This window comes from Balaenoptera musculus, chromosome 7 (assembly GCF_009873245.2).
Source record: "Balaenoptera musculus isolate JJ_BM4_2016_0621 chromosome 7, mBalMus1.pri.v3, whole genome shotgun sequence".
NCBI lineage: Eukaryota > Metazoa > Chordata > Mammalia > Artiodactyla > Balaenopteridae > Balaenoptera > Balaenoptera musculus.
Genome location: NC_045791.1, coordinates 78,248,805 through 78,275,609, shown reverse-complemented (window position 1 = coordinate 78,275,609; position 26,805 = coordinate 78,248,805). Strand labels below are relative to the sequence as shown.

The window sequence follows — 26,805 nt, the reverse complement described above, 5'->3', positions numbered from 1 at the left end:
TACGGACATAATTTCTTACTAAGAAGTAAGCCTAACTCTAAAACACAATGTTGAGGAAGGAATGTATAAAGTAAGCAAGCAGAGCAGGCAACATATGAATGAAAACAGTTTAAGAGAACAGAATGTTTGAATTTGAAACTGGCCAGGAAAATGTGGAAAGCATAATCACTCTTTGACTCCAACTAAACTTTTATATTTTTGTCTCCTTGACATGATTTTATTTTAATTTCAGAACACTGAGGACATTGTCCAGAAACAAACTCTATGTTCCTTGGCATAAAGCAGCATGATAGGAAACATACCCAAGGCCAAGTTCTCCTGGAGACACTAATCTTGGCCAACTCATTTCCTTATTTTCTGCCTCAAAGCATGCTAGTCACCTAGAGACCAATTTATTTATTATGTTGTGGAGATAATATTGTATTCCGAGATTACACTGAGTCTGTATGTGCTGAATCTAATCTATTCATGATGCTTTCCCAACTTTCATGCTTTTATTACTTAGTCAATTATAAGAACCAATGAAATATATGCAGAAGATTACTCATATCATTTCATGGAGATGAGTCTGAAAACCTTTATAAATTTCAAAATCCTTTTTAAAAAACAGGATAGGAAATGCAGTTCCCCAATTTGTTTAAGTTGTCAAAATAGCTGTAGGCATCATAGGATCTATTTCTCATACTTACTTAAGATATGCATTAAAGGATCTGAAACTAGTGTCATCAATATATGCTTCATAGAGCATCTTGTCGGTTCTCACTGTGTACCTGAAAGAGTCTGGGTGAAGGTGTATATGGAGTCCTAGGGTGTGTCCCCTCTCCTGAACATTGTTGGTTACCCATCCAGCATTCTTTTTACCTGTCCCCTTCCAAATAGTGCTCAGATTTCTGTTTAGGTCTCCATCACTCCCCCATACAGCCCATAAACCGCAAAGAAATCTGACCGCCCCCCGCCAGCAGTAACCACCAGTTCTTGCCAGTCATGAATCCAGAGAGGGACATGTGACCAAAGTGCCTGATGAGGCTGGATCCCAGGACTCGTGGGATGTTGGGACAATGGCATTCTTTCTTGCTTATTGGACGTGAACTGGAAGCTCCTGGCTGCCAACCTGTCACCACAGGAGATAAAGCCTGTACCATGGGGAGCAAGGAGGAGAGGCAGAAGATCAGCTTTCTTGCTAACACTGAGAGAGTTTGAAGCCAACAAAGCCCCTGTTTTTTGGAAGCCACTTTGAGTTGGATGGTCTTTCCTGTTTCTGCAGTCAAAAGCATTTTAAGTGATATGCCACTGAAATCTGCTTTTCTGGCCCAACCTTTGAACTCATTACCTCGATGGTCAGGATCAGCGGCTCCAAATCTCGGTAGACAATCTTCACTCGCTGCGCAGCTCGCTTTGCCTGAACCTCGGAATCAGCAATCACGGCACAGACAAGCTCACCCACGCAAAATACCTACAACACAGAAAAGACCTCTGTTCCCAAGGAGGCCAGGCACCAGGGCCTCTCCTTTCGTTCATTTCCCCCGTCCCTGCTAGCACAGAGCTAGACACACAGTAAATGACCCCTTCGCGTGTGACTTAACCGCAGTGCTGTGGTTAACGAAGGCTTCGGTAGGGAAGCACATTTGTCAGAGTTGGCCTGCTGACCTCAGGCACTGGGAGAGTGCAGGTCTTTGCGCTGCATCATTGGCAGCGGTGGCTGAAGAGGGACAGGTCTGAGGCTGCCTCACGTACAGCAGGAGAGTCAGTCCCGTGGTTTGACCTGGGGTTGCCACACCACGATCTGGGCCATTCTGAGAGGTGGCTTCTCCTTCATGAACCGGCAGCACCAGAAGGTCACAGACCCTCTCACCCAGAGAGGAAGGAGGGAGAGAGTGATACCACAACACTGCTGGTGAGCACACCTCTGCCCTGAACTGTGGTGGAGCACAGGCTTTTCACGGAGAGAAGTGACTACAGGAGCCAAGAGCGAGCCCGGAGCATTCACCGGTTCACCAGCAGGTGGGGTAGGTAGGCGGCCTACGGAGGTCACCCAGGGACCAGGGTAGAAAGCGGATGGGGAAAAACAAAACTAAGGCTCCAGAGAGGTAAAACAGTCAGGACTGGAAGAAGTCATACGACCTTTTGATTCTCTTTCCCACCTTTTACTGTGATCCAAATCTAAACAGAATCACTCATTTTTAAGAACGACGTTAGATTATTAGGTCTTTTCTACAATGAACATACAGTAGTTTTATCACCAAACAAAAATGGTAGTTAAAGAAAAGTTAAATCCAGCACACACACACAAAAGTGTGTTGGGTACGGGTGGGCGGGGGCAGTGGGGAGACACATGAAACAAAAATGAAAAATGGCAAGTGTTAACAATGGTTGGAGCTGCGTGATGGGCCTATGGGGATTCATTGTACTAGTCTCTATTTTTGTGTGTGTTTAAAATTTCTGCAATGAAGCGATTTTTTAAAGATATAGCGTGCTAAGGACAAATGTTAAAAAAAGGAATGAAACTAACGGAGGCAATCATTCGCAACAGCTCTGTTCTCCGCTCTCCACAGACGTGGGTCTTGCCCTGTGACCTGGTACACAGACACGCCCCTGAGATGCTCAGAATCAACGCGCACACGCCTCAGGGCCCAGGAGGGCTTTGCTTGGTTAATTAACATTTACGCAAAGGCCATAGTTCTCATTGTCCTCTGCCTTGGGGGAGGTTCAACCTTGACTTCAGACTCTCAGTCACCAAACTTTCATTTTTATCGACTAAGTCTGCTAGTGAGAGCCAGAGGCAGGGACTCTTCCAAATGATAAAGCTCTTTTGGGTAAACACTGAACTGAGAATCTGGAGTTATGCAGAAAACCTTCTGGACACTGCCCTTGCTGCATTTTCTGATAACCTGAGATACAGTAGTCGATGTTTTAATCATTTGAACCGTTCAAGTGGCAACAATGCTATCACTGTTCCTCTGCTCGTTTACTCTGCTTTGTAGGAAGCAGTGTATGGAATATGCCGATGAATCAGACGTGGGCCCTCACTCAAGGCATTTTACTAGGTAGGAGAAATCGGTAAGACATAGACATAAATACATAAGCTCAATATAAGATAGAAAGTGCAATAAAGGTCCACTTTGCCTTCTCCTCCAGACTTTAAGTTCTGCAAGGGCAAGAACCACAGGGGTCTTGTTCACCTACGGCACTAGGTGCTCACTTAAAAGACGCCTGTTGAACACATGGCATATGAACGAATGAGAGAGAGTGAGTTCCGAGAGGGAGAGAGAACTCCTGGATTAAAGGATAAGGAAAGACTTCATGGTGGAGCTACCGCTTGAACTTGGACGTTGGACTGAGACTGGGGCAATGGCAAGGGATTCTCAGGGAAAGTATCAGCAAATAAAGGTCATTATTCTCTTCTCATATATCCTTTCATAAGTATGAAAGCAACACATGATCTTACTACTAGAAAATATAAAACACTCGAGTATCTTTTATATAACTAGTCAACTTCTTTACTTACGTGGAAAATGAATATTTTTGAACTAATTCACTATTAGAATATAGTGATTTATAATAAGCATTCAAAGAATACTGGCATCCTTTATGATGTGCCAAATTCAATGCTATCTTTTAAGAAAATACGAAGTGTCATTAACTGAGGAAGTTACTTTTAAAACAGAAAGCAAAAATGCAGCACCTCATCTGTCGATAGAAGTTTCTCAGGTTTGGTTAAAAGGCGGAAGGAGTTGATGCCATGAAGATGTTCCTCAGTCAGGATGTCCACCACACCTGGCAGGCTGAGAGCTTCTGACAGATCCACAGACCTAGATGAGGACACACAGAACAGGGCTACTCAGAGCGGCCGGCCCTGCAGCCTGCAGACCACAGAGAACGTGCTTAATCGGAGAATAAGATACGAGAGAGGGAAATACATCCAAAACCCTCCAATAGTTCTATGCCAGACAATTGGGAAAAAATTCCTGGGACAATGAAGTTATTATACGGAGGGACAAACTGTGGTGAAGCCTACACTTTGATCCCATTTCACTTCAAATCTAATACATTGGACATTGCCAACAAATAGCTTATCCTCTTCAAACCGTTACTTTTCACTAATGTGACTTGGCCAAAAAGGCAATCATTTCTGTCTACTGGGTAAAAACCTTATCACTTACACAGTCTTAGCGTGAGCTCTTGAGCTTGTTACAAAAGTCAAGAACAGCTCCCGGTCCACTGCAGGCATGTCATCACAGTAGATGGCTTCACCTGTGGCATGCTTAATACCAGACAGATGCATGATGGGATGGCCAACTGGGTCTTGAGGAAGCTGCTTTGGGTCTGCATTCTGTTTAATCAATAATCAACATATCATTTTTATAATCATATTATGCACATCTCTCATAAGAGGGGAGCTATATAATTTACATCCAAACCAGAACACTTTCGAAAATAAAAACGTCACTATTAATAACACCAGGACAGTAAGCCTATTTCAGTAATTCAGTAGGCAAACTGGAATGTATAGCCATGATGTTGTTCTTATTTTTTTCCCCATTATTTTGATATAGACCACAAACATCTCTAATGCAAATTCTATCTGTGTAAGTAAATGAATATAAATCTTTCTTCCTGACAATATAAAATGATGTCCTCTTGCAAATGTTCATGTATTTCTTTAACTTTTATTATCAAAATTATTTTACTGTTGTAGCTAAGCATGGCACATGTACTATTTTGCAGAAAAGCCTGATGACCATGTTTATAGAAAATGAGTGCATGCATTCAACCACAAGAGCTTTTTTATTTTCTACTTTGAGTGAGGAAGTCTAAGAAATAATTGGTAAGACTCATAGCTCAGACAATCCTGACAAAGAATGAAGACAAAGGAAGCTGCATTTTGAGTAATTATTCACTAACATTACTTTTTCTTAGAGACCCACGGAGTAAAATGTCTTGCCACTGGTTTTATAAATACCTTAAATATGCTTCATTAACCAAAGTTGAAATTAAGAAACATAACATCTCCTCCAGTATTTTAAATAGGAGAGAGTTGTTAGCTTTCTTGGTTGGGAGAAGAAGAATCGGAGGTATGAAGAAAGAAGGGTTAAGAGACATGGTATAGACCAAGCTCAGAGACCAGGGGCAAGGCTGGGGCTGCCAAGGGGGCTGGTGATGGGACTGTGGGAGGCGGAAATTCCAGGAAAGTTGCCAGCCAAGCGGCCACTCCCAAAAGGCTACTCTCAAAGGAGAAGGCAGCTCTGGGGCCTGGAGCTCTGCAGGAGGAGCTGCCTGCGAAGCAGTGCCGAGCTGCCCCGTCCACAACTCGCGGGGTCAGCACTGCATCCGGCACCAGGGCTGAGGCCAGACCCCCCAGGCTTTCTCAGGAAGACCTGGGCATGAGGAGGGTCGGCCAAGGTAAGGCCCGGAAAAAGCTATGGAGGCTCCCTTTCCCACCCCATATGCTGCTCCGCACGGCTGTTCACGGGGTCACCCTGAGCCTGGGTGAGGCACGGACTCTGTCTTTGAGATGAGGCTCTCAGTGCTCCTCTACATCACACAGCAGGAGGGAAGACAGAAAAGGCACCAACAGAACACACGCTGGTCAACACCTCTACTGAGAGGAAAAGAAGCCATAGAAGCTGACCTGTTTCCAGCTCAGGATCATGGAAGGCATCTGAGAAATTTTTAAAAAGTAAATACAATTGTATTTGATTCCCAGAAAGTGCAGTTTGAGAAAGCCTACTTATTACGTATTGACAATACATGAGATGTTTGATTCCACCTAGAGTGGCAGCTCATGTCAATCACAGCTGCAGATTTGCCAGAGTCAAAGCTTCCCTTGGCTCAACGAAAGTGCTCTGAGGCTCTTGCTCCACAGAATGGAAGGGAAAGAACCTAGCTGTCTGGGATCCCACTGATCAACTGTCATGTTTTCTTCTCATGCAGGTGTTTTGCTTTCTTTGCCTCTCTGAACATTTGGATTCCATTTACCAAACACCATGAATGGAGGAAAGCCAGCATGGTTACGATGGGAACTTTACATAAAGGTATCTGTGAAAAGACACCTCCCCAAGCCCCTCTGCTGCTCACGAGACCCGAGAAGAATGGCTATCAGTCACTGCCAACCTCCTTGAGGGACTCAAAAAATAAACCTTCAGCTTGAGATAGATCAGAGGTTCTTTAGGCGGGAACCTGGAGAAACCTCTGATCTGTCAGAGGGAAAAGGAGAGTGGCACATGTAATCTGAAAACGCGTTCAGCATTTTTATTGGTTATTAGAGAAATGAGAAAAAAAACCCTATTGTTTTTATACTATAAATGACAACAAGTAAAATATCAGCCAAATTTTCCCTGACAATTATATGTAGAAAGTACAGTCATTTCTCAAATGAATTTGGCATAAGACATATGTGTAGGATGCTCTGAACTTACTTCTATTTCATATAAAATCTACTGTTTTACAGTAAAATATATACTTACTGATAAACATTTCTTGTTTTAAAGCCCATATTTGCTTCACTTAAATGTAAACTTCAATTCTGTAGTTAGTACAAGACAATGCACCAAAAAAGGAATATTGGCTAAGTCTTTGTGTTTTGTTTTGTGGTGGTTGTGTTCTTCCTGACTTTATAAACTAGAAAGCAGAAGATTATGAAGAAAAATAATTTAGAACTTGGCCTAGGCACCGTTAAATAAAGGTGGACGTTAGGCCACAAATGTAGGGGAAGGGGGAAATGAGAGAAAATTCTACATGTTGGGGTTCAGGCAATATGAACAGGGATTTGAATCAGCCCCAATGCACACCAGCCCCATCCTCACGGCCAAATGCTCTCAGCAGGCTTCTTCCCCCTCTTCTCTGAGAAGCTGAGGTGGTGATCCAAAGAAAAAAATGTATCAGGTCCGGTTTGTTTCAGATGGTAGGGACTGATTCCCGCTGTGAAATACGCCCGAAGTGCTGCCCTATAATGCTGTGTGGAGTTCTCCATTTGAACAACATTTGAATGAAAAATCACCCACATCTTTTTTTTTTTTAAATCCAAAGAGATTTTTTCTCTCCTGAAGAGCAAACTTCCAGGTAATCCATAAGCTTAGACACTAAGGAAACACATTCATAGATCTCTACATAGGCTCTGGGAGTTTTCTATGACATAATACTTTTTACTATAAATACTGAAACACATCACTGCTTTGGGAAAAAAGTGTTTTGAAACCTTGCTGTGAGCCCTGCCTGCCAAAAGGTTGAAGATAAATCCCAAAATATATCTTTGATATATATATCTATAAATATAAAATTGATTAATTTAGCTGAAGCTATAACACTTTTTTTTAAAAAGTCAGTTGTGATGAATCTACTAATGAAAGTGTTTGTATTTGATTACTTGCTTGTGCTTGTTATATGGCTAAAGATACCATGGAGGAAAGAATGTTGTCTCCTCTAACTGGTGATCTCTGTCAAAAGGCTTTTAAGCAAATTAACTGATTTGGGGAAAAAAAATGTTGGTCATGACTGCTGAAGTTCCTCTAGCAATGTGGGTATTTGTGTGTGTGTGTGTGCCCGCGCATGTGTGTGTATGTGTGAAAACCCAGAGGAAAACAAAAATAAAACATATATATGAGAGATACACTACTTCCAAAACTTGGTATTGCAATCTATAATAACAAACTATGTGAAGATTATCACTTTTCTTTGGATGATTTGAAAGCCCATTAATTTGTTGTTGTTCCTGTGGTTGTTGAAGTTTATTCCATGGTCAAGGCAATGTTAGGGTATTTATAAATAAGCCAAACGTTGCAGTGGTCGTATTTTACACGGGGGAAGAGGGAAGCTATTTTTGACTTTCAAAATGATCACTTTCAACACTTTCAGTGGAGTTTGGCATATTTGAATTTTGAATATATTGAACCTAAAAACTGAAGAGATATATACCAACAGGGAACTGTTTGTTATGACATACTGTAAGCTTTTATAACTAAATTCAACAATAGATCCAATGAACTGAATCTATTTAAAAAGAATCTTTAAAAAGCCTTTTCATGTTCTTGACTTAATAAAACTCTCAAGGTAAAGTTTCTTGATAACAATTTCAAGGAAAAGCACTGAATCTTATCCAGTTTACCAATAGGAGGACTTCAGGCGATACTCTTATGATGTTGTAGCTGAAAATTCTGTTTGAAAGTCATGAGGAATTGTGTTCTAATAGGCAGCTTTCACTAGGAGACCTTGAAATTAGCTCTTAGAACTTACGTTTGATTCAACTCTAAAACTCTAACTCACAGAGAAAACACTTGGAGAATGGGGACTGGGGGAGCAGAGCATCTCCACATTCAAACAAAATAAATCAGCAGCTCTGACTTTGGTTGTGTTCTGACTTCCACAATGTCAAGGGCAAGAGCATGTGGAAAACTAGGCAGCTTGTTCATGTCAGTGGTACAAGGTCACAGAACAAAACACACAGTCCTCAAGTTGAAAACAGACATTTAAAAAAATTACCACTGCTAGCTTTATTTTTAATCACAATATTGCATTGATTTTGAAATTTTAATTAACAGTGAAGAAGGCTGTGGGTACTCCAGAAGGGGAGCTTGGGCTAATACATCTTGACAATCACTGAGAGATAAGTGAAGAAGCTTTAGCCCAGGACCTTTGAATTAAAAAGAAGAAAAAAGCCACTAACCTGGTACTTTAATGTTCTCCAGTGATGTCTGGAATGAAGCTCTTCTAAAGCACTCTCGTACTTGTCTGTAAGGCTAGGATAGTGAACAGGGTCCTGAAAAGTAGAACCATTGTAGATATTTAAAATATGCCAGAATGGTCTTGGGAGGGAGGCTAGCACAGTTCTTAGCAAGCAGCTCTACTGTGAAGTCTAACATTTGTCAAATACTTGCCTAATTCAGAATCCTGGAAGTAGAAGCAGGGTTCTCCCTGACCTCCAGGACACACACTCTGGAAGGTCCATACGTATGACCACATATTACGAAGAGCCACGTGAAAACAGTAGATTACTGACTCCCAATATCTTTATGTTTCTTATGATACTTTCACATGCCTTCCTAAATGATTTGAAGACTTACAAACCAATAAAACAGGAAAGTAGAAGCTAAGTAAATAATTGGAAAGGAAGAGAGTAGTTAAACCAGGAAAAAGTCAGAGCCAAGGTACACCATTGCAAATGAGCATCAAGCTCTGCTTTGTACCACCTGGCCAATCAGGAAGAAGAGAAAATGCGGCGGGCTGCATCTCTGCCACAACCTCACAGCAGTAAGCATTCTGGGGCCCCAGGAGGAACACTTCCTAGAGCTGAGGAAAAGTGGGTCACTTGGTTCTTAGGCAAGACTTTGAACAGTGCACCTAATGGTTATTTTTTACAATTTAAAATTTTTAACAGAAAATTAAAGCCAACAAAGGCTATTATTATTATTATTTTATGGCTGTGTTGGGTCTTCGTTTCTGTGCGAGGGCTTTCTCTAGTTGCGGCAAGCGGGGGCCACTCTTCATTGCGGTGCGCGGGCCTCTCACTGTCACGGCCTCTCTTGTTGTGGAGCACACGCTCCAGACGCGCAGGCTCAGCAATTGTGGCTCACGGGCCTAGTCGCTCCGCGGCATGTGGGATCTTCCCAGACCATGGCTCGAACCCGTGTCCCCTGCACTGGCAGGCAGATTCTCAACCACTGCGCCACCAGGGAAGCCCAAGGCTATTATTTTTAATAGCAGAGAAATGTTAATAGAGGAAACTGAATAGAAGGTAAAAGACTACAAGATGGAAGCTGTAATTTATATCATTTGATTCATCCAATAAATTGTGTTAGTTTGCTATTAATTGGAGGAGTCTATAGTTGGCTTTATTACTTTTTCTCTTTTGATTACATAGTGACAATATGTCACTTATATATGATTTCAAGCTTCTATTCTAAAAACTTTGATACAACTGTCCTGGTTCTTAGTTCTCACGTATAATGAGAAGATACCTTCAGAAGCAATGATAAGAGAAAACTCTGCCTCTAATTTAAAGTGATCATACTAGGGCTTCCCTGGTGGTGCAGTGGTTAAGAATCTGACTGCCAATGCAGGGGGACATGAGTTCGAGCCCTGGTCTGGGAAGATCCCACATGCCGCGGAGCAACTAAGCCCGTGCGCCACAACTACTGAGCCTGTGCTCTAGAGCCCGCAAGCCACAACTACTGAGCCCGCATGCCACAACTAATGAAGCCCGCGTGCCAAGAGCCTGTGCTCCGCAACAAGAGAAGCCTCCACAGTGAGAAGCCCACGCACCGCACCAGAGTAGCCCCTGCTCACTGCAACTAGAGAAAGCCCGCGTGCAGCAACGAAGACCCAACACAGCCAAAAATAAATAAATAAATAAGTTTATTTAAAAAAAAAAAAGTGATCATACTAATTTCTATACCACATGAGGAATGTTCTTGGCTTCTAGTCTAGATTGGTCCGCTGATTGTAGCTTGGGATTAATGAACCAATATGGTTGAAGTTCCCTTTGGGTCTAGCAAATTTATTCCAAACTTTTTTTAGTTGTATCCTCCCTAGCCAACAGTCTTGTAACTCTAATTGTTTGCCATAAGGGAGGCCAGGTGAAGGAATGCCCGGATGCTTACGACTGTGATTATGACTCCCAGTAAGCAGTCTTCACCATGGTTCTCTGAAGCATTAGGGACCATATGAAGCCTTTTCCTATGATGACCCATTTCTCAATAACCTTGTGGAGTGGCTGCCATTACCATCTTATGAGTGAGGGAAAACAAAGCTGAACCCAGAGAAGAAAGCCAAACGTACAAAGGTAAACCTCGACAGGTGGAAGAAACGCTTTCCTAAGGGAAAATACATTCAAATCATTAACAAGTTTCTGAACACCATGGAGACATACAACAGGTCAGAAACAAAATAACTGAGTGGTATTAAACCAAATCCTGCACAACTCTGTGCTCTACTCGCCGTTCTTCCCCAAACACTCACCCCATCAACAGACGGCCTGCCATACGCCCAGTAAGCCCGTGAGTCTCCGATGTGGGTTGTCTTTTCTATTCTATTCTACAGCTATCTGGCAGGGAGTTGTTGCCGCCACTTTGCGTATCCCCAGAGCCCCCAAGACTGGGAAAGGTAACGCATGGTCGGTTCCACTTACCATCCTCTTCAAAATCTGTGACACTTCCAGGTAGAACTTGAAGAGGAAGCTGATGATGAGAGTCCTCCTGAACTCCACCCTCCCACCTGGGGCTGAGCCTGGGAGGGAGACTTCATCCAGAATCAGCCTGCAAGCTGCATCCAGCATCTCTTCATTCCAGCGCCTGTGGGCGTCAAAAGAGAAGACTCCTAGCCCAACAGGACTCACTACCTCACAGGCTCAGTGAGCTTATGAGACAAATAGCGACAGTTTAATGGAAGAGGAAAAGAGTACAAACTCCAGAGTCAGGCAAGCCAAGTTCAAATCCCAGTCCCCCACTCTCGAGGTGTCTGGCCTGGGCCCCCCAGTTCATCATCTGTAAAAGCACAGTAATGGTAGAACACACCGCCTGGAATGGTCGTGAGAAAGAAATGACAACTCATGTTAAGTCCTCAGCCCAGGAGTAACTGCCCCCTATATCACTAGAACGTTTACTGCATGCCAGGTTCTGTTTTACGTACCTTATATGTATCCATTCATTTAATCCTCTCAACTGTCCTATGAGGTGTGATTATCTCCCTGACTGATAAGGAAACTGAGGTACTGTAAGATTAAGTAAGCTGACAGAGATCACATAATTTATAGGAGTTGAACTGAGATCTGGACCCAGGCAGTGTGGCTCAATCAAGATCGTGGTTTAAACCATTAGTCTATTACTTCTGAAATGTTAACTGGTACCTAGTAAATGCTCAAGAAATATTGGCGACTAGTATTACGTATAGAAATAAAAAAGTTAGGTATGCACGTGCATTTAGCAAGTTATTATAAAACAAACTCCCATAATCTATCTTTCATAATGGTAAATTATTCTCTTACAATAAAGAATGCAGATTTACTCACTTTGCTTACTGTGTCTATATACTATCAGGAGATGGGTTCACACACACACATACTGTATGGTGCCCACTTCAGAATTCACTAAGACACATGGGAATAATCATGAGATCTTATTGGAATTCCATGTCATTAAACAGAAAGGTAGTAAGCATTTTTCTTCTTGTAATTACATGACACCACAAAAAGAGCTGCTCTATTACTTGGAGACTAAGGACATGAATCCATACCTTCCGATGAGTTTCTGGCAGGAATTCTTTGCACAGATGGTGGTTGGACCAACGCCTCCATATGCAATGGATAACTCTCTAATGATGCCATCTCCTCCTCCAAAAAAAACTCTCATTCCCGAATTGACTATCGCTAGCGCGTTCTGTTGCCGCTGGGCTTGTCGGAAGGCTGACACAAACTCCCACTGAAAGCAAAAGTGAAGTGGCACCTGTAGACACACACTGAGGGACAACTATGCACAAGGCAGTTTGTTTATGTTGCCTCATTTGACCCTTGTCACACTCTCTGTTATGGGCCAAATTGTGTCCCCTCAAAATCGATAAGTTGAAGTCCTAACTCCCAGTACCTCAGGATGTGACTGTATCAGGAGATAGGGTCTTTAAAGAGGTGATTAAGTTAAAATGAGATAATCGGGGTGGGCGATAATGCAACATGGTGGTGTCCTCACAAGAAGAGGAAATTTGGACACAGACACAAACAGAGGGAAACCACATGGAGACACAGGGAGAAGATAGTTATCTAAAAGCCAAGGAGAAAAGCCTCAGGGAAAACCAACCCTGCAACACCTTGATATCACACTTCCAGCCTCCAGAAGTGAGAGTGTAGTTAAGCCACCCAGGCTGTGGTTCTTTATTACGGCAGCCCTAGCAAATTCATACACCGTCCAAGGCAAGCTTGATTATTCGCATTTACAGATGAGGAATCTGTAATTAGGAGTGATTCAGTAATTAGCTCAGGGTCAAAGTAGGTCTAAAACTAGGATTCACTCTTGAGTCTGACTCCAAAGCCCTTCTTCTTACCATTAAGTTCTATTGCAAATTTATAGCCTCTTCAAAACCTCAAGATATAAGTAGAAGTATAGTTTCAAGTCTTATTTAGGAAAAAGCCTCACGGGACAAAGAATTTTTAAAAATCTGTAAGAAAGTAACTTTAGAGTTTGGTTTGGGTGGGGGGAAGGTGGGGAGGGAGAAAGAGACACAGAGAATGAGAGAGAGGTGACGGGCAGGGTTGGGGAGGAAGGCAGAGTCAAAGGCCTCCAGGTTCTAGCAATGATGGGGGTACAGAACACAAGTGAAAAATAACTATTCACAAATCCTCATATTCTCCACTGCAAACACTCAACACCTTTTCTTAACCCACCCTATGTTGGAATTAACAAGCTGTGCACTCACAAGTAAAACCAAGAAATTGAAAGGACATTCTCACCTTCCTCAAATAAGGGATGTTCACTGAGATCAAGATTTCTTCAGGCTTAAGGTCAGCACTGGGGCACTTTCTGAGAAACTGCTCATTTAAAGGAATCTGTCGTTTTCCTTCTGTGGAAAGAAATGACACTTTCCCTGGAATCTGTTCTATTAAACAATCAAAATCCCAAAACTTGGGAAATAATTCTACCAAATATCACAGGAAATTTATTGTTTGAGAAAAAAAGTGCTCTTCCTATGTTTAAAACTCTTTCACCATGAAATGGCATCTTGCAATGTTTCTTCCCATCTAGGGCCCACCTTTTTTTTTTTTTTTTGCCTTCCTTGCTTGATTATAAATAAAAATATCTAGCAGAGTAGACCAGAGGTCAGGTAGAGTTGGACCTTAGCACTCTTTCTGAACAGCACGATTCATTTTGAGCTTTGTAAGAAGGGAGAGGACATTAATATCCCTTTTGATATTCTAATAAAGTCATTCAACAAACATTTATTTATAACCAAGAACCCTACTTGATACAGTAGTGAATAAATAAATTGCCTTTAATGAATTTTTATACTAGTGGGATGCAGTCTTATTTGTTTATATCTTTTCTCAGCACCAAAAGAATTTCTGTTCTTTAATCAGTATATTGGGGGGAGGAACTGTTTAAAGCTATAATGAAATAGGACTTTGGGATAAAGCTAAGAAGCTTTTGATGTTCATATTTACATCACAAAACCAATTTCTCAATAAATGATTTTTTTAAAGGATGTTACTTAAATTGATAACTGAATGTACATCTTCTTCCTTAAGATAATTTTGTGGTTTAGATGATATGAAGAGTAGGCATTTAATAATGCAGGTAACAGAAAGTTAGTACATATTTCTAAATGAAAAAAAAAAACCAGATGTATAGAGGACCAATGAAAACATCCTAATAACTGTCGACAAAGTTAAAATAAAAGAAATAAATGCAAAGTCCTGGACTTAGTTTCAAAAAACAAAACTCAAGTAAATAAGTATACAATGAAGCCCAAGCACTGTTCAATAGAAAAAGGTCTGCAGGCTTCCATCAACGACAGCTTGAGCATGACGTGGGTGTCACACACTCCTGTACCGCCTGGAGAAAGTCTCTGACAAAGGGGCCCAATCGTTGTCAATAGCCTAGAGTTCTCTCCACTATTCAGATCACACCGGGACACTAACAAACACTGGTTGATGTCAGGTGACAAGTATGGGAAAACATCTAGCACAAGTCCTCAAAAAGAAAGAGATGGAGACATTGGGTGTGTGTGCATTTAGGACCAGACTGACCAACTTTCCAAGCATCCAGAAAGGCAGAAGGAATTATTAATATTATAAAGGACAGTAATTTTCAAAACTGGACTTCCTGCATCCCTAGAGAGGCAAAAGGGTAGGAGGAACAGGGTTTAATAATCCCTAAGAAGGAGTTGTCACTTACCTTTTGATAGCAAGTTGAGGGTACAGTTGCCCACGGCCAGGAGGGGGTTCAGATCTGAATCTGGATGCCTGCTCACTATGTGGCCCCCTAAAGACTTTTAAAAATAATGGGTTATTTTCACTCCACTTATGTAATTATAAAGACACAAGTGGTAAAATAAGAATCGAGCAAGACTTTGGAAAACTATTCCTTTTGTCTGTTCCAAAAGAATGAAAATGTCATGATTTATCAGGGACAGTCATTCCTGGGACACATACTGGATGTTACTGTCGTCAGATACATACAGCCATGTTCCTGATCTGGGATCCAGCCAGAGTTCCCAAATGCTTCAGGAGAGCGTGGTACATCTGTGTCTTCTCCTCCGGGAGCTTCAGGATCACATTAGCCAGGATGTCCTTCACCTGAGCCAGGCTGAGGGCGGCACCTAAGGTCAGTCCTGAAATGAAACCATTTGTAGATAACGCAATGTGATCATTGCTGACCTGGAAATGTCCATTCGATTTTAGACTACAGATATGGGATCTTTATGCTAGGTACATGCTACCCTGCTTACTGGTGGTCATGGCGGTGACGGTGGGAATAGTGGTTGGTAATGGAGGTGTTAATGATGATGGTGAAGGAGGTGATGGTGTTGGTGACAGAGGCGGGGGTGAGAGTGATGGAGGTCATGGAGGCTAAATTTTCTGAATACTCACTGTGTCAAGCACTATGCTGAACGCTTCACAGAATCTTCTTGAATTCTAACAAAGCTTTGAAATATTAATAGCCCCACACAAACTGAGATTCAGTTAAGTAACTTGACTAAGTTTTTCAGCTAATATATGACATAGTCAGGAATTGGACTCCAGAGCCAGACTCCAAACCCACATTTCATTGCTTCTCATCATTGTCATTAAATCAATTTCCTTTATTGAAATAGAAAAGCCAGTTTGTAAGCTGCTTAATACGTAAATTTGTTTGGTTACTACTGTGCTTCTGGAGAGCAAAGACCCTCATCTTTATCTTCTACCCAGCACTTAGCACAGTACCCTTCACTGAAGAGTTGTTACATTTCCCTCATACAGCAGACATAAAAGTTCTTCAGTGAAAATCCGACTCTTCAGACAATTAGTATCTCATATAATCATAGAGAATTCTTCCCTGAGCCTCCTCCAGAATGTTATCACCTTACAAGGGAATCTCTTTGTATATTATAATTATGAATAAGACTTTTTTTGCTTGTCTGCTGAGCAAAGCAAATAAGCTGATTAATGCATTTTAACTAAGAAAATAGGGACCTTAAGAACTCACCATTATCTGTATAGTTTACAACACTCAGTTCTTCAATTCCATCAGGAGAAATTATAACTGGGTGAAAGATGCCTTTAAATTTCACGTCAGGCCCTGAAGGATTAGGAAAAAAAAAATAAGCAGACTAAGATGAAGGGGGGCTAACTGCCTTTTAAATTTTGAAATTGTGATTAAAACTGATGTCTTTAAATATATAAAAATTACATATCTATCAGTCTGTTCATTGCCAAATCGCACACACAGAGAACGGACGGGTGGATTTTCACTGAACTTGGGGAACTCTTTGGACTCGTCAGCCTTAAAACTTGGCAGACACGTCCAAGACCACTTGTGGCATACTCAAAATTCTCCTCGGGAAGACTCTAGGAGACTCCTCAAAGAAGTAGGCAGGCAAACTGAATTTACAATGGACACCATAGAAAGAGCCTGTCACTGCAGTTTAAGAAAACCTATTATGGCCACTGAGACACCAGTGAGAGAGGAAACAGCAATTTCAAATACAAGCCTCAGATCAGTCTCTACATGGAAAGACAGGACAGCTGTCACTGGAGCTGCTGCTGCTGCTGATTTGTCACGGAGCAGGCCTCTTGGGTCCAGCTCTGTGCACTGCTCCGGTTAGGGCAATAGGAATTCACTTATGTGATGGAAGTTGTAAAAGACTCTTGAGCAGTGCTCAAGGGAAGTCAAGTATAAATGATTTAAAATGTTATTTCAGACTGCTTTTTCTGAGAACATGCATATATGAGGTTTTTTCCTCCCCAAAGCCCTTTTCCTCAGTTTCCTCATAAGAAGTCCCTGGGGATCTACATACCCACAGATGTGTTCCCCATGACAACTGGGGCCTGGGGATACTTGACTTTGGTTTCTAGAAGTTCCTTCAGGGTCACTGGAGAAATCCATGTCATTCTATCACCATCAAAAATCCTGGTCCTTTGTGGTTGTTTCTCAGCCATTGTCTATTGAAAAAGCAATAAAGATTCAAGATCGTCTCGTGATAATATTTCCACCTGTTTCTGCTCTGTCTTTACAGGAACAGACAAAGGAGATAGAGATCTTTTTAAAAAATAAAATAAAAGTGGGACTTCCCTGGTGGCACATTGGGATTGGCGCTCCCAATGCAGGGGGTCCAGGTTCGATCCCTGGTCAGGGAACTAGATCCCACATGCCACAAGTAATAGTTCGCATGCCACAACTAAGGAGACCATGTGCTGCAACTAAGACCCAGCTCAACCAAATAAATAAATATTAAAAAAAATATATCAGCATTGGAAAAAAATAAAAAACAAAATAAAATAAAATAAAATAAAAGTCACCTAAAAGTAGAGCTTTACTAGGAATCAGAGTACAAGATAAAATGTGACAATATTTTACTCCTTCTGGAGACTATTCCAATACATCTCCCTTTGGTGCTTTTATATCTCAAAAGAATCCATTTCAATGTTTAAAAATACTTTACATGCTTAATTTCGTCAAAACATTTAATGGAACAATAAAACTCAGCAAAACCGGAAATAGAAAACATGTCTAAATCTACAAATGCTGTGATGTCATTTCAGGACATTTTTTAATAGATACTACCTGCTGCTTCTTACATTCAACTGTCCCCTGGTGGTGACTCCACCCTCATTCCCCCATCTCTGCCCTGGTCCCATACTCTTTAGACCTTGGACTGAGAATGGCAGGTGGATATTACCTATTCGCCAATCAGCTTTCGAGAGGATCCATAAGCAAATATCCTTCCTGGCATTTCACCGTGAATTCCTCTAGGATGAGCTCAACTTTGTCTTACTTACCATTAGCTCAGGAGGAAATATCAATTCCTGAGTTGGATCCAATGGCAGAAACTCCTCTTCTGAGAAGAGTTTTAGATTTGTCTTAAAAAGAGAAAGTACCAGAAGTTATTGTCATCAGGCAATTCTCCCTACTTTAAGTCCTTTGTGGAATGAGGTCAGATGAAGATAGGCATAGAAGAGACAGACAAAAAACCCCACTGGTCAGCCATGGTACCTGGGCTCTAAGCCAAGGGCTCTAACACAGACCAGGTCACCAGGATCTCAGCGCAGATGCTGGGGGGCCTCCAAAGCCCTCAGCCCCTGCACATGCTCCTCGGAGTCTGGGGGGAGCACAGGAGGCAGCAGCGTGAGACACAACTGAGAACCAGAACATTCCCCTGAATTGCCACCTCTCTTATCACTCCCTGCCCTTCCATTTCCCTAACATCCCCACTAGAAAAAAGACTTGAAGAAGGCTTTTTTTAAACTAAGAGACAATAAGAGATCAACGTGTTCTCCCTCCTATAGGTAGCTGGACGTGACCGAGAGTAACAGCAGGAGTGAGGGATGAAGTTGTTAGGTTAGATTTTTTTTTTTTTGATAGAGATGGAGTGAGAATGGGGGAGGGGACATGCTGACACACCTCAAATTAGTCACCTTACGCAGCCATTTAGTCTTCCTAAAGGTAAGTTGGTCTCTACTCATGTCCTGAGAAAATCTTATAAAAAATTTACATTTCACTGACCTCATTTCCTCCCTCAAACTCTGGTAATCCATTTATTCCTTGATCCAAACAGCAAACCCCATTTTCTTTACTTTGACAGCAGCCAGAAGTCTAGTGGGTGAAAAAAAGAAATAATCAAGAACTTATTGTTGATTCTACTAAATATTTTTTCGGCTTTATTGAGATATAATTAACAAATAAAATTGTGTATATTTAAAGTGTACAACATGACTATTTGACATGCGTATACTTTGTTAAATGATCACCACAACCAGGTTAATTAACCCATCCATCAACTCACACAGTTACCATTTGTGTGTGTGTGTGTGTGTGTGTGTGTGTGTGTGTCTGTGTGGTGAGAACACTTAAGGTCTACTCTCTTCGCAAATTTCAAGTACACAACACAGTATTATTACTATAGTCACCAGGCTGTAAAGATCTTATAACAAAGTCTGGCACATGGCAATAAATATTAACAATGGTTGATTTAATATTTCATTAACAATAAATAATTTATTAATTTATTACTAATAATTTATTAATAAAGAAATATTAATAAGTATTATTATTATCACTCTGTTCTTATGATACACTGCTTTCATCATTTAAATTCCAAAGGGCCGTATTACGTCCCTCATTTCAACATTGTTTGTTCATTTATTCATTCAACAAGCATCGATTGAGTGCCTATTCAGTTGGTGCACACTGACTCAGCCTCTGCGTCAAGCAGACCACCTTCTGGTGAAGAGACGGAAGAGCAAATGGGCAATTACACCACCGTGTGCCCAGCGCTGTGATAGGGGTGTGCTCAGAGGGCTGCAGGAGCAGCGGGGCGGGGTACCCAACCCAGACAAGCAGGTCAGTTAAGACCCCTTGGAACAATGACCCACAGCCAATGTCGAAGTGCTCAGGTGCTGCCTGTGTGGCTACCAGGGCAAGCTCGATGAACCAGGGTAGGCGCCCTGCTCAAGATCAAGTAACAAACAGCAATTACGGACGTTAAGAAGTAGCCCTGCATTAGTGACAATGGGCTATTCTCCTAATCACACCTGCCAACCCGCACCATTTTGTTTCATTGAGGAAAAAATATACTCAAAAATGTGTTCCTTTCTACTCACTTTACAGAAAGTCTTGCATGCATCGATTATGGGCCTGTATCCAGTGCAACGGCACAAGTTACCTGAAGGGGAAAAACCCAACTCTGTTAATCAAGGAACCTCGAGAGAGGCACCGTCTGCCAAATGCATGCTGGAAATAAGGGCCCCATCCAAGAAGGAAGCCCTGTTTGACATTTTGGTCCCCAAATCCACAAAGTCGGATTTTTTTTTGTCAGCTACTTGGGATACTTGGTTGATAGTCTTGAGGTAGAGTCTAACAACTCAGCTATTTGTACTTTCTCTCTGTAAACAGTTTTTATATCCTCTGCTTGTGATAGGTGCTCAAAGAACACAATGATTTCAAGCCAAGAACTCTTGGTCTATAGGCACATTCAAGAGCTAAGCTTCACAACCCAAATGCCCATCAACAGATGATTGGGTTAAGATGTGGTATATATACATATAATGGAATGTTACTGAGCCATTAAAAAAGAACAAAATACTGCCATTTGCAGCAATGTGGATGGACCTAGAGAATATTATGGTAAGTGAAATAAGTCAGACAAAGACAAATACTGTATGATATCACTTATATGTGGAATTAAAAAAATAATACAAATATACATAACAGAGACAGACTCACAGACATAGAAAACAAACTTGTGGTTACCATAGGGGAGAAGGAAGCAGGAGAGGCAAATTAGAAGTATGGGAATAATAGATATAAACTATTATATATAAAATAAACAACAAGGATTTACTGTATAACACTGGGAATTTTACCCATTATCTTGTAATAACTTATTATGGAATATAGTCTGCAAAAATACTGAATTACTATGCTGTACACCTGAAACTAACACAATATTGTAAATCAACTATACTTCAATAAAAAAATTTTATTTTCCATATGCAGTAAAAGATAATGTAAATAAAGCTACATTGTACATCATTTTTTTTGATATTTAAAAAAAAAGAGCTAAGCTTCAGTTGATAGAAAGATCAAAGGCATTACATAGCAGCAAAGGTAATTTTTAAACTTTGGAAGCAATTGGGCACACAATTTATTTACAATAAATCATTAGGCCAGTGTTCCTCCACAGTGGTCCATATCATATGTTCTCGCCCAACCCCCAAATCTGGCATCTATTTAAAACAAAAAGCCACTGCAGCCAGCTCTCTGGGGTTGGGTCCCAGGAATCTTCATTCTTTACAAACTCATATGTAAGTCTTAAGCACCCAAAAATTTGAGAACCCCTTGTCACTTGTTCACCTCACAAACGGCCACGAGATCAAATGCATAATAAGACTTAAGGGAAATAAGGCAGAAGAGAGTTTGTGTCTTATGCACCTCCCCTTTCTACTTCTGTTTAGTCCTATCTTCCCTGGAACACTTTCGCAGAGGAACCGAACACATGAGCTTTAGGCCCATGTAACATAGCAGAGAAATAAGGTCCCTGGGAGACAGCAGACAAGTAGAGCCATGGAGAATTTCACCAGAAATAGGATTTGGGAGGCTCTTATTCTTTAGAATTGTTCAGAGTCTTGTTAATGAAGGCCTCCTCCTATGCTCCCCCCTACCCCCCGCTACACACACACACACACGCACACACACACACTGAGCTCCTGAACTTGATAAACTAGCTCCAGATAAAGGCAGTTCTTTGAAATAAGCATCACCAGAAGATGTCAATCTCTTTGATTTCATGTTGTATTCACCAGGAGCCCTCTGATAACTTCATATTGTCCTGAGAGCACCCACCCAATAGGAGAGAGCTGCATGTGGAGATAACTGGACTCTTTCCAAGGGTAAATGAATAAACTGGCTTTCTAATTATTATTAAAATAAGCAAACAATAAAAAAGGGAGGAGACTCTTACAGATTAAGAGAGACTTGAGAAATATATCAGCCAAGTGCAATGTGTGGATCGTGTTTGAATCCTGATTTGAACAAACTAACTCCTCCACTTATTGGTGGCATAATTTTTAGTAAATTACTCTCTTTAAACCTCAGTTTCTCCATCTATGAAATGGGGATAATAATAATGCCTACCTTATAAAGTTATCATAAAGAGTAAATGAGGTAATGTTTATATAGCATTTAATGCAGTGTGTGGCACCTGATAAATGTCTAATATTAGCTATCATTATCAACATCATTTAGAAATTAAAGCACACACACACATATAACCTACCACCAAGAGCATCAGTTAACTGACTCAGGGTGGGCTCTGGATGGTTCCTCAGCAGCGTGTAGATGGACATCACCATCCCAGGGGTGCAGAAGCCACACTGTGTGCCATGACACTTGGCAATCCTCTCCTGGAAGCACAGAAAGGTGGAAAGGCAGAATCTTGGGCCTGACCCCAGACCTAATGAATCAGACCCTGCATTCTAACAAGATCCCTGGGCGGTTCACATGCACATTAAAGTTGGAGAAGAAGCCCTGGAAAATCCTTCTCAGCCTTGGTGTCTCCCTTTCTTGGGCTGGGGTGGCCGTGATGACTGGTCCTCAACAGCTTTTGAGCTTCATTGAAGGTTCTCAGCTTTCAGAATCACCAGGGGAGCTTTAAAATTTCCAAGGTCCAAGCAGTACCCTAGACCATTTGACTGAGAATCTCTGGGGGTGGGGCACAGACATATATTTTCTAAAGATTCCCAGGTGTTTCAATCTGTAGTCCAGAATGGGAATCACCGAGATAAAGGAAGTCCTTCAAAGAAATGAACTGAATTATATTCAAGTTGAGGGAAAAAAAAACTTTAAGTATTTCCCAAGTGCCTGTATCTGCCCACTATTGCCCTAACACTTCACACAGGAATTCGTTTACAAAGTGCCATCATTAATCCAAAAAACAATCAAGAAGGAAACATTGCCTTGATTTCTCTTCCAAATCTCCCCCCAGCCCCCAGCCTGTTCTCTATGGTGTCTAACTTCAAAGGTGCAACCCCATTTCAGAAGCCGTCATCTGTCTACACTGCAGCCAGGAGATGGGCGGCAGGTACTAAGTGAAAGAGTGTCTTCATGCCTCCGAACAGTCGAGTCTCACAAGCATATCCAGGCAGAATCTGCTCCTTCTAGGTAAAGAGGTTTCATAGAAAATAAACAGAACCCAAGATTCCTTCAAGCACAGAGAATTTGAACTTTGGCCATTTTCTATGTTGCCCCTATCTTTTTCCTCTTCCACTCTCTCCTCTTAAGTGGTACTCATTAACTTAGATAAAAACAAGTAGCAACAGCATTTTTCTGGGCAATGTATAAATAATTGAAAGAGTCAGGAGTCTGAGGTGCCCTTTCATTGAGGCAAAGTTCTAACAAGGTGCCTCCTTAGGAGAAAAGCCTCAAAATTCATTAACAACTCCTATTATATATCTTCCGAACAAGCCCTAAATTTAACAAATCTTTTTGGTAGCTGAGATTTTCACTCAGCTTTAAAATTATATTATTTTCCTCTTTATAGAAAAAAAAATATTAAGATTATATCCCCCAATGCACTTGGCTCTCATTTCTTTATAAGTTTGGAAAATGTAAAACGGACAGGTCTCATCTAATTAGAATATAGAAAACAATGCTAGTGATGTCAAGATTTTTTTTTTTTTTTAAAGAGAAAGTTCTCTAGTCTTTCAAAAGTATTTTTCTAAGAAGTCAGTCACATGTCCCAGGTTTCACTCCTGGCCCCCAGCTTGGTGTCATCTGTTGGCTGTGACCAAGCAGCAGGGCCCATTGCTCTACTGCATTAATTTCAAGAACTCATCATGTCATTAATGGTTTCCGAAGCACAGAAACCCTATGAAGAAGAGGTGCATCCTCACCTGAACAGGATGAATCCTGGTCTTGGTGCTTCCTATGCCTTCCACTGTGGTGACGGCAGCACCATACAGAGAACAGATGGGAATCAGACAGGCGTTGGCTGGATAATGTCTTCAGAATGAAAAAGAGAAGCACAAACTACATTGTATCCAGTGGGAAAGGAGCACCTCCAACATGGCAGGTTTTGTATAATGTCCCAGGCTTTGCATATACATTTTGTCCTTAGCTCATGGCCATTTTACTGAATAAGACTCTGAGGGTCAGAGTGAGTTGCTCAGGATCACAGCTGGAGTGTCAGATAGGATTCAAATTAGGCCTCCTAATTCTAACTCCAGAACAGTTTCCACTAACTTTGTTTTTTTCTCTTGATTGAGGGGCTGACATTCTCCTCTCCAGTCACATTTGACAGTCACCTAGAGCATATTTCATCCTCCAAGCAGATGCTGGGCAAGGGGTTAGTTGGGCAATAAAGTTAATTTGATATTGTGCCTCAGAAGAAGAAATAGGGTGTGGATACAGAACTCCTCAATCCCACAAACCTACTGCTAGAAAACATCTAACTCAAAACGACTCCTAAAATGTTCTCATTTACCAAACAAAATTACAGATGGCCAATAAATACATGAAATGAACGTTCAACCTCAAAAGCAATCAAGAGAGATTCAAATTCAGCAATGAGAAATCACTTTTATCAAAGAAAATGACAAAGATTTTTAAAAATTGTAATATGCATTATTAGCAAAGGTTTGGGAAGATGGAATTCACATACTGCTGAAAAGAATGTAAACTGATAGAGCTCTTCTGAGAGACATTTTGCTGGAAGGCATAAAAACTTAAAGACGCACTCACTCTTTTATCCTCTAATTCCATCTCCATGGATCTATCATAAAGAAATCATCACAAACATAAATATAAACATATATATACACATGAATGCTCACACTCCTTATAATGGTGAAAACCAAAAAATAATCTAAGTGATCACTATTTGGGGGTTGGTTTTGATACACCCAAACAATAGAACATATACAGCCATTAAAATTGTATTTATTATTTTGAAAATATATTCATGAGAAGTTCAGCAAAAAATAGAGGTTTCTAAGCTGTATAGGCAGTATGCTTCCTTAAGTATACACAGAAAGAAAGACTGGAAGAATATTTTTCATTTATTAAATAAATGTAAATATTTACTGAGTGCCTACTGTGTGCCAGGTGGAGTACCAGGCACTAGGATTCATTGGTGAACAAGACAGATAAAATCCCTGCCTTTGTAGAGTATATATTCTAGTTGAGGGAAGATAGGCAATACACAGGTACATAGACAATGCATACGTCCACAAACATATGGTGAGAAGTGCTATGAATACCTTAATATAGGCAAAGGGAGTAGGGAGTTGCCGAGGTGAGATGGGGCACTGCTATGGAGAAGGTGATCAGGGAGGGCTGGGAATGTAACATTTTTGCTGGAACCGGAATGATTTGATGCCCATCAATGTATCCCCAATGCTTATCACATTTCCTGTCACATAGTAGGTGCTCAATGCATATTTACCAAAGGAAGGAAAAAAACAAAGTTCAAAGCTACAAAAATTCAACCATATCTGGACTTTGCAGCAAGGTACCTTATCCTCTTGGTAATGGGGTTACATCGTGATATCATCACTGTGCAGGCACCACAGCCTCCCGCTCCACAGCCATATTTAGTTCCTGTGAGTCGGACTGGAAAAAGCACAGTTAAAGATAATGTGTTTTCCATAATTCTCTTTGTGAAATAGCTCTGACCTTAGGAGACAACACCATCAAAGACTCTTAAATGTACAGTTAAGTTTGATACTTATTTATCAAATAATGTATGTATGTCTTAGCTGCTATTACTTATAATCTTGTAAATCCTTGATTTCCATTTGCGTGTTATATCTAGTCTCCTCCTTTTTAAAACAACTGGACCCCAGGTTGCCAAAAATAAGGCCAAACTTAAAAAAAGGAAGAGTCTACACATATAGGGCCTTGAGGATTTGAAGGTATGAGTACACTGCATATCTGTTCTTATCCTTATCTGGGTCTTTGATGACATACAAAGTAGAATGTCAAATTGTAAATAATTCTTAAAATATTTGTGTCATGTTATACAAGTGTGCCATATTTCTCTGCTTCTCAGTGGCAGAAACTGCTAGTTGTTTCCCAATATCTTTTCTCTCATTCTTTCTTGGTAATAGAAATACTAATTTTTGAGCTACACACATGGTTGCCCAGAATTAAAAAAAATACATTTTCACAGCCTCCTCTGATGCTTGGCGGGGTCATTAACAATGTTGGCCAATGGGATGTAAGCACAAAGGCTGTGTTTGACGTCCAGGAGGGAAATGTCCTCAAAGGGAGAGGGGTGCCCCTCCTTCATCCCTTACTTCTTCCTATTCGCTGGAATTCAGATATGATGGCTGGACCTCGGTTAGTCATCTCTGACCATGAGGAGAAAGCTTCATGCTGAGGAGGGTGAAGCAGCAAGACAGAAAGAGCTTGGTTCCTGACAACGTTGTGACAATGCTTTGCTAGCCTGGATCTACCTACCTTTGGGATTCCTTTATGTGAGTATGACAACCATGAGAATGTGCCTCAGAGACCTCCTTCAGCATAGAGGGTAGGGCTTCCCTGGTGGCACAGTGGTTGAGAATCTGCCTGCTAATGCAGGGGACACGGGTTCGAGCCCTGGTCTGGGAAGATCCCACATGCCACGGAGCAACTGGCCCCGTGAGCCACAATTACTGAGCCTGCGCGTCTGGAGCCTGTGCTCCGCAACAAGAGAGGCCGCGATGGTGAGAGGCCTGCGCACCGCGAAGAAGAGTGGCCCCCACTTGCCGCAACTAGAGAAAGCCCTCGCACAGAAACGAAGACTCAACACAGCCAAAAATATATAAATTAATTTAAAACAAAAAACAAAAAACAAAAAACATAGAGGGTAACTGACCAAGAGACCCAACCGCTGCACTTTGATATCCATCACCCCACTTTTCATCAAGGCCATGCCTCGCATGGGCTGCTTCCCACCAATGACTCAGTGCTATGCAGAGGTATGGGAGTCCTTGTCAACCATTCTCAATGGCTTCGATGAACGTGCCTTAGACTGCACAGCAGTCTGAGACCCTTCAACTCAGCCTTCTCTCCCTCTCTTCCTTACAGGTCTCAGTCTTCTATGGCTGCCTCCCTATTTCACTCAGGCATTTTTCCTAATAAAACCCTTGCATAT

At 41.3% G+C, this 26,805-nt stretch overlaps 1 protein-coding gene across 1 annotated transcript in view; it reads right to left on the bottom strand.

Moving 5' to 3' along the window:
* Window positions 1-26,805, bottom strand: part of LOC118897972 (aldehyde oxidase) — a 51,849-nt gene that overhangs the window by 16,895 nt on the left and 8,149 nt on the right. The window contains exons 3-19 of the mRNA XM_036857661.1: window positions 25,184-25,280; window positions 23,564-23,672; window positions 21,949-22,075; window positions 19,775-19,836; window positions 18,678-18,767; window positions 17,954-18,034; window positions 16,972-17,116; window positions 16,161-16,253; window positions 15,155-15,306; window positions 14,871-14,964; window positions 13,430-13,539; window positions 12,223-12,407; window positions 11,120-11,282; window positions 8,660-8,752; window positions 4,161-4,330; window positions 3,683-3,809; window positions 1,331-1,453 (exon numbers count right to left, since the gene is read on the bottom strand). Coding sequence (XP_036713556.1) covers window positions 1,331-1,453; window positions 3,683-3,809; window positions 4,161-4,330; window positions 8,660-8,752; window positions 11,120-11,282; window positions 12,223-12,407; window positions 13,430-13,539; window positions 14,871-14,964; window positions 15,155-15,306; window positions 16,161-16,253; window positions 16,972-17,116; window positions 17,954-18,034; window positions 18,678-18,767; window positions 19,775-19,836; window positions 21,949-22,075; window positions 23,564-23,672; window positions 25,184-25,280 — 2,021 coding nt within the window. The remainder of the gene's footprint in view (window positions 1-1,330; window positions 1,454-3,682; window positions 3,810-4,160; window positions 4,331-8,659; window positions 8,753-11,119; window positions 11,283-12,222; window positions 12,408-13,429; window positions 13,540-14,870; window positions 14,965-15,154; window positions 15,307-16,160; window positions 16,254-16,971; window positions 17,117-17,953; window positions 18,035-18,677; window positions 18,768-19,774; window positions 19,837-21,948; window positions 22,076-23,563; window positions 23,673-25,183; window positions 25,281-26,805) is intronic.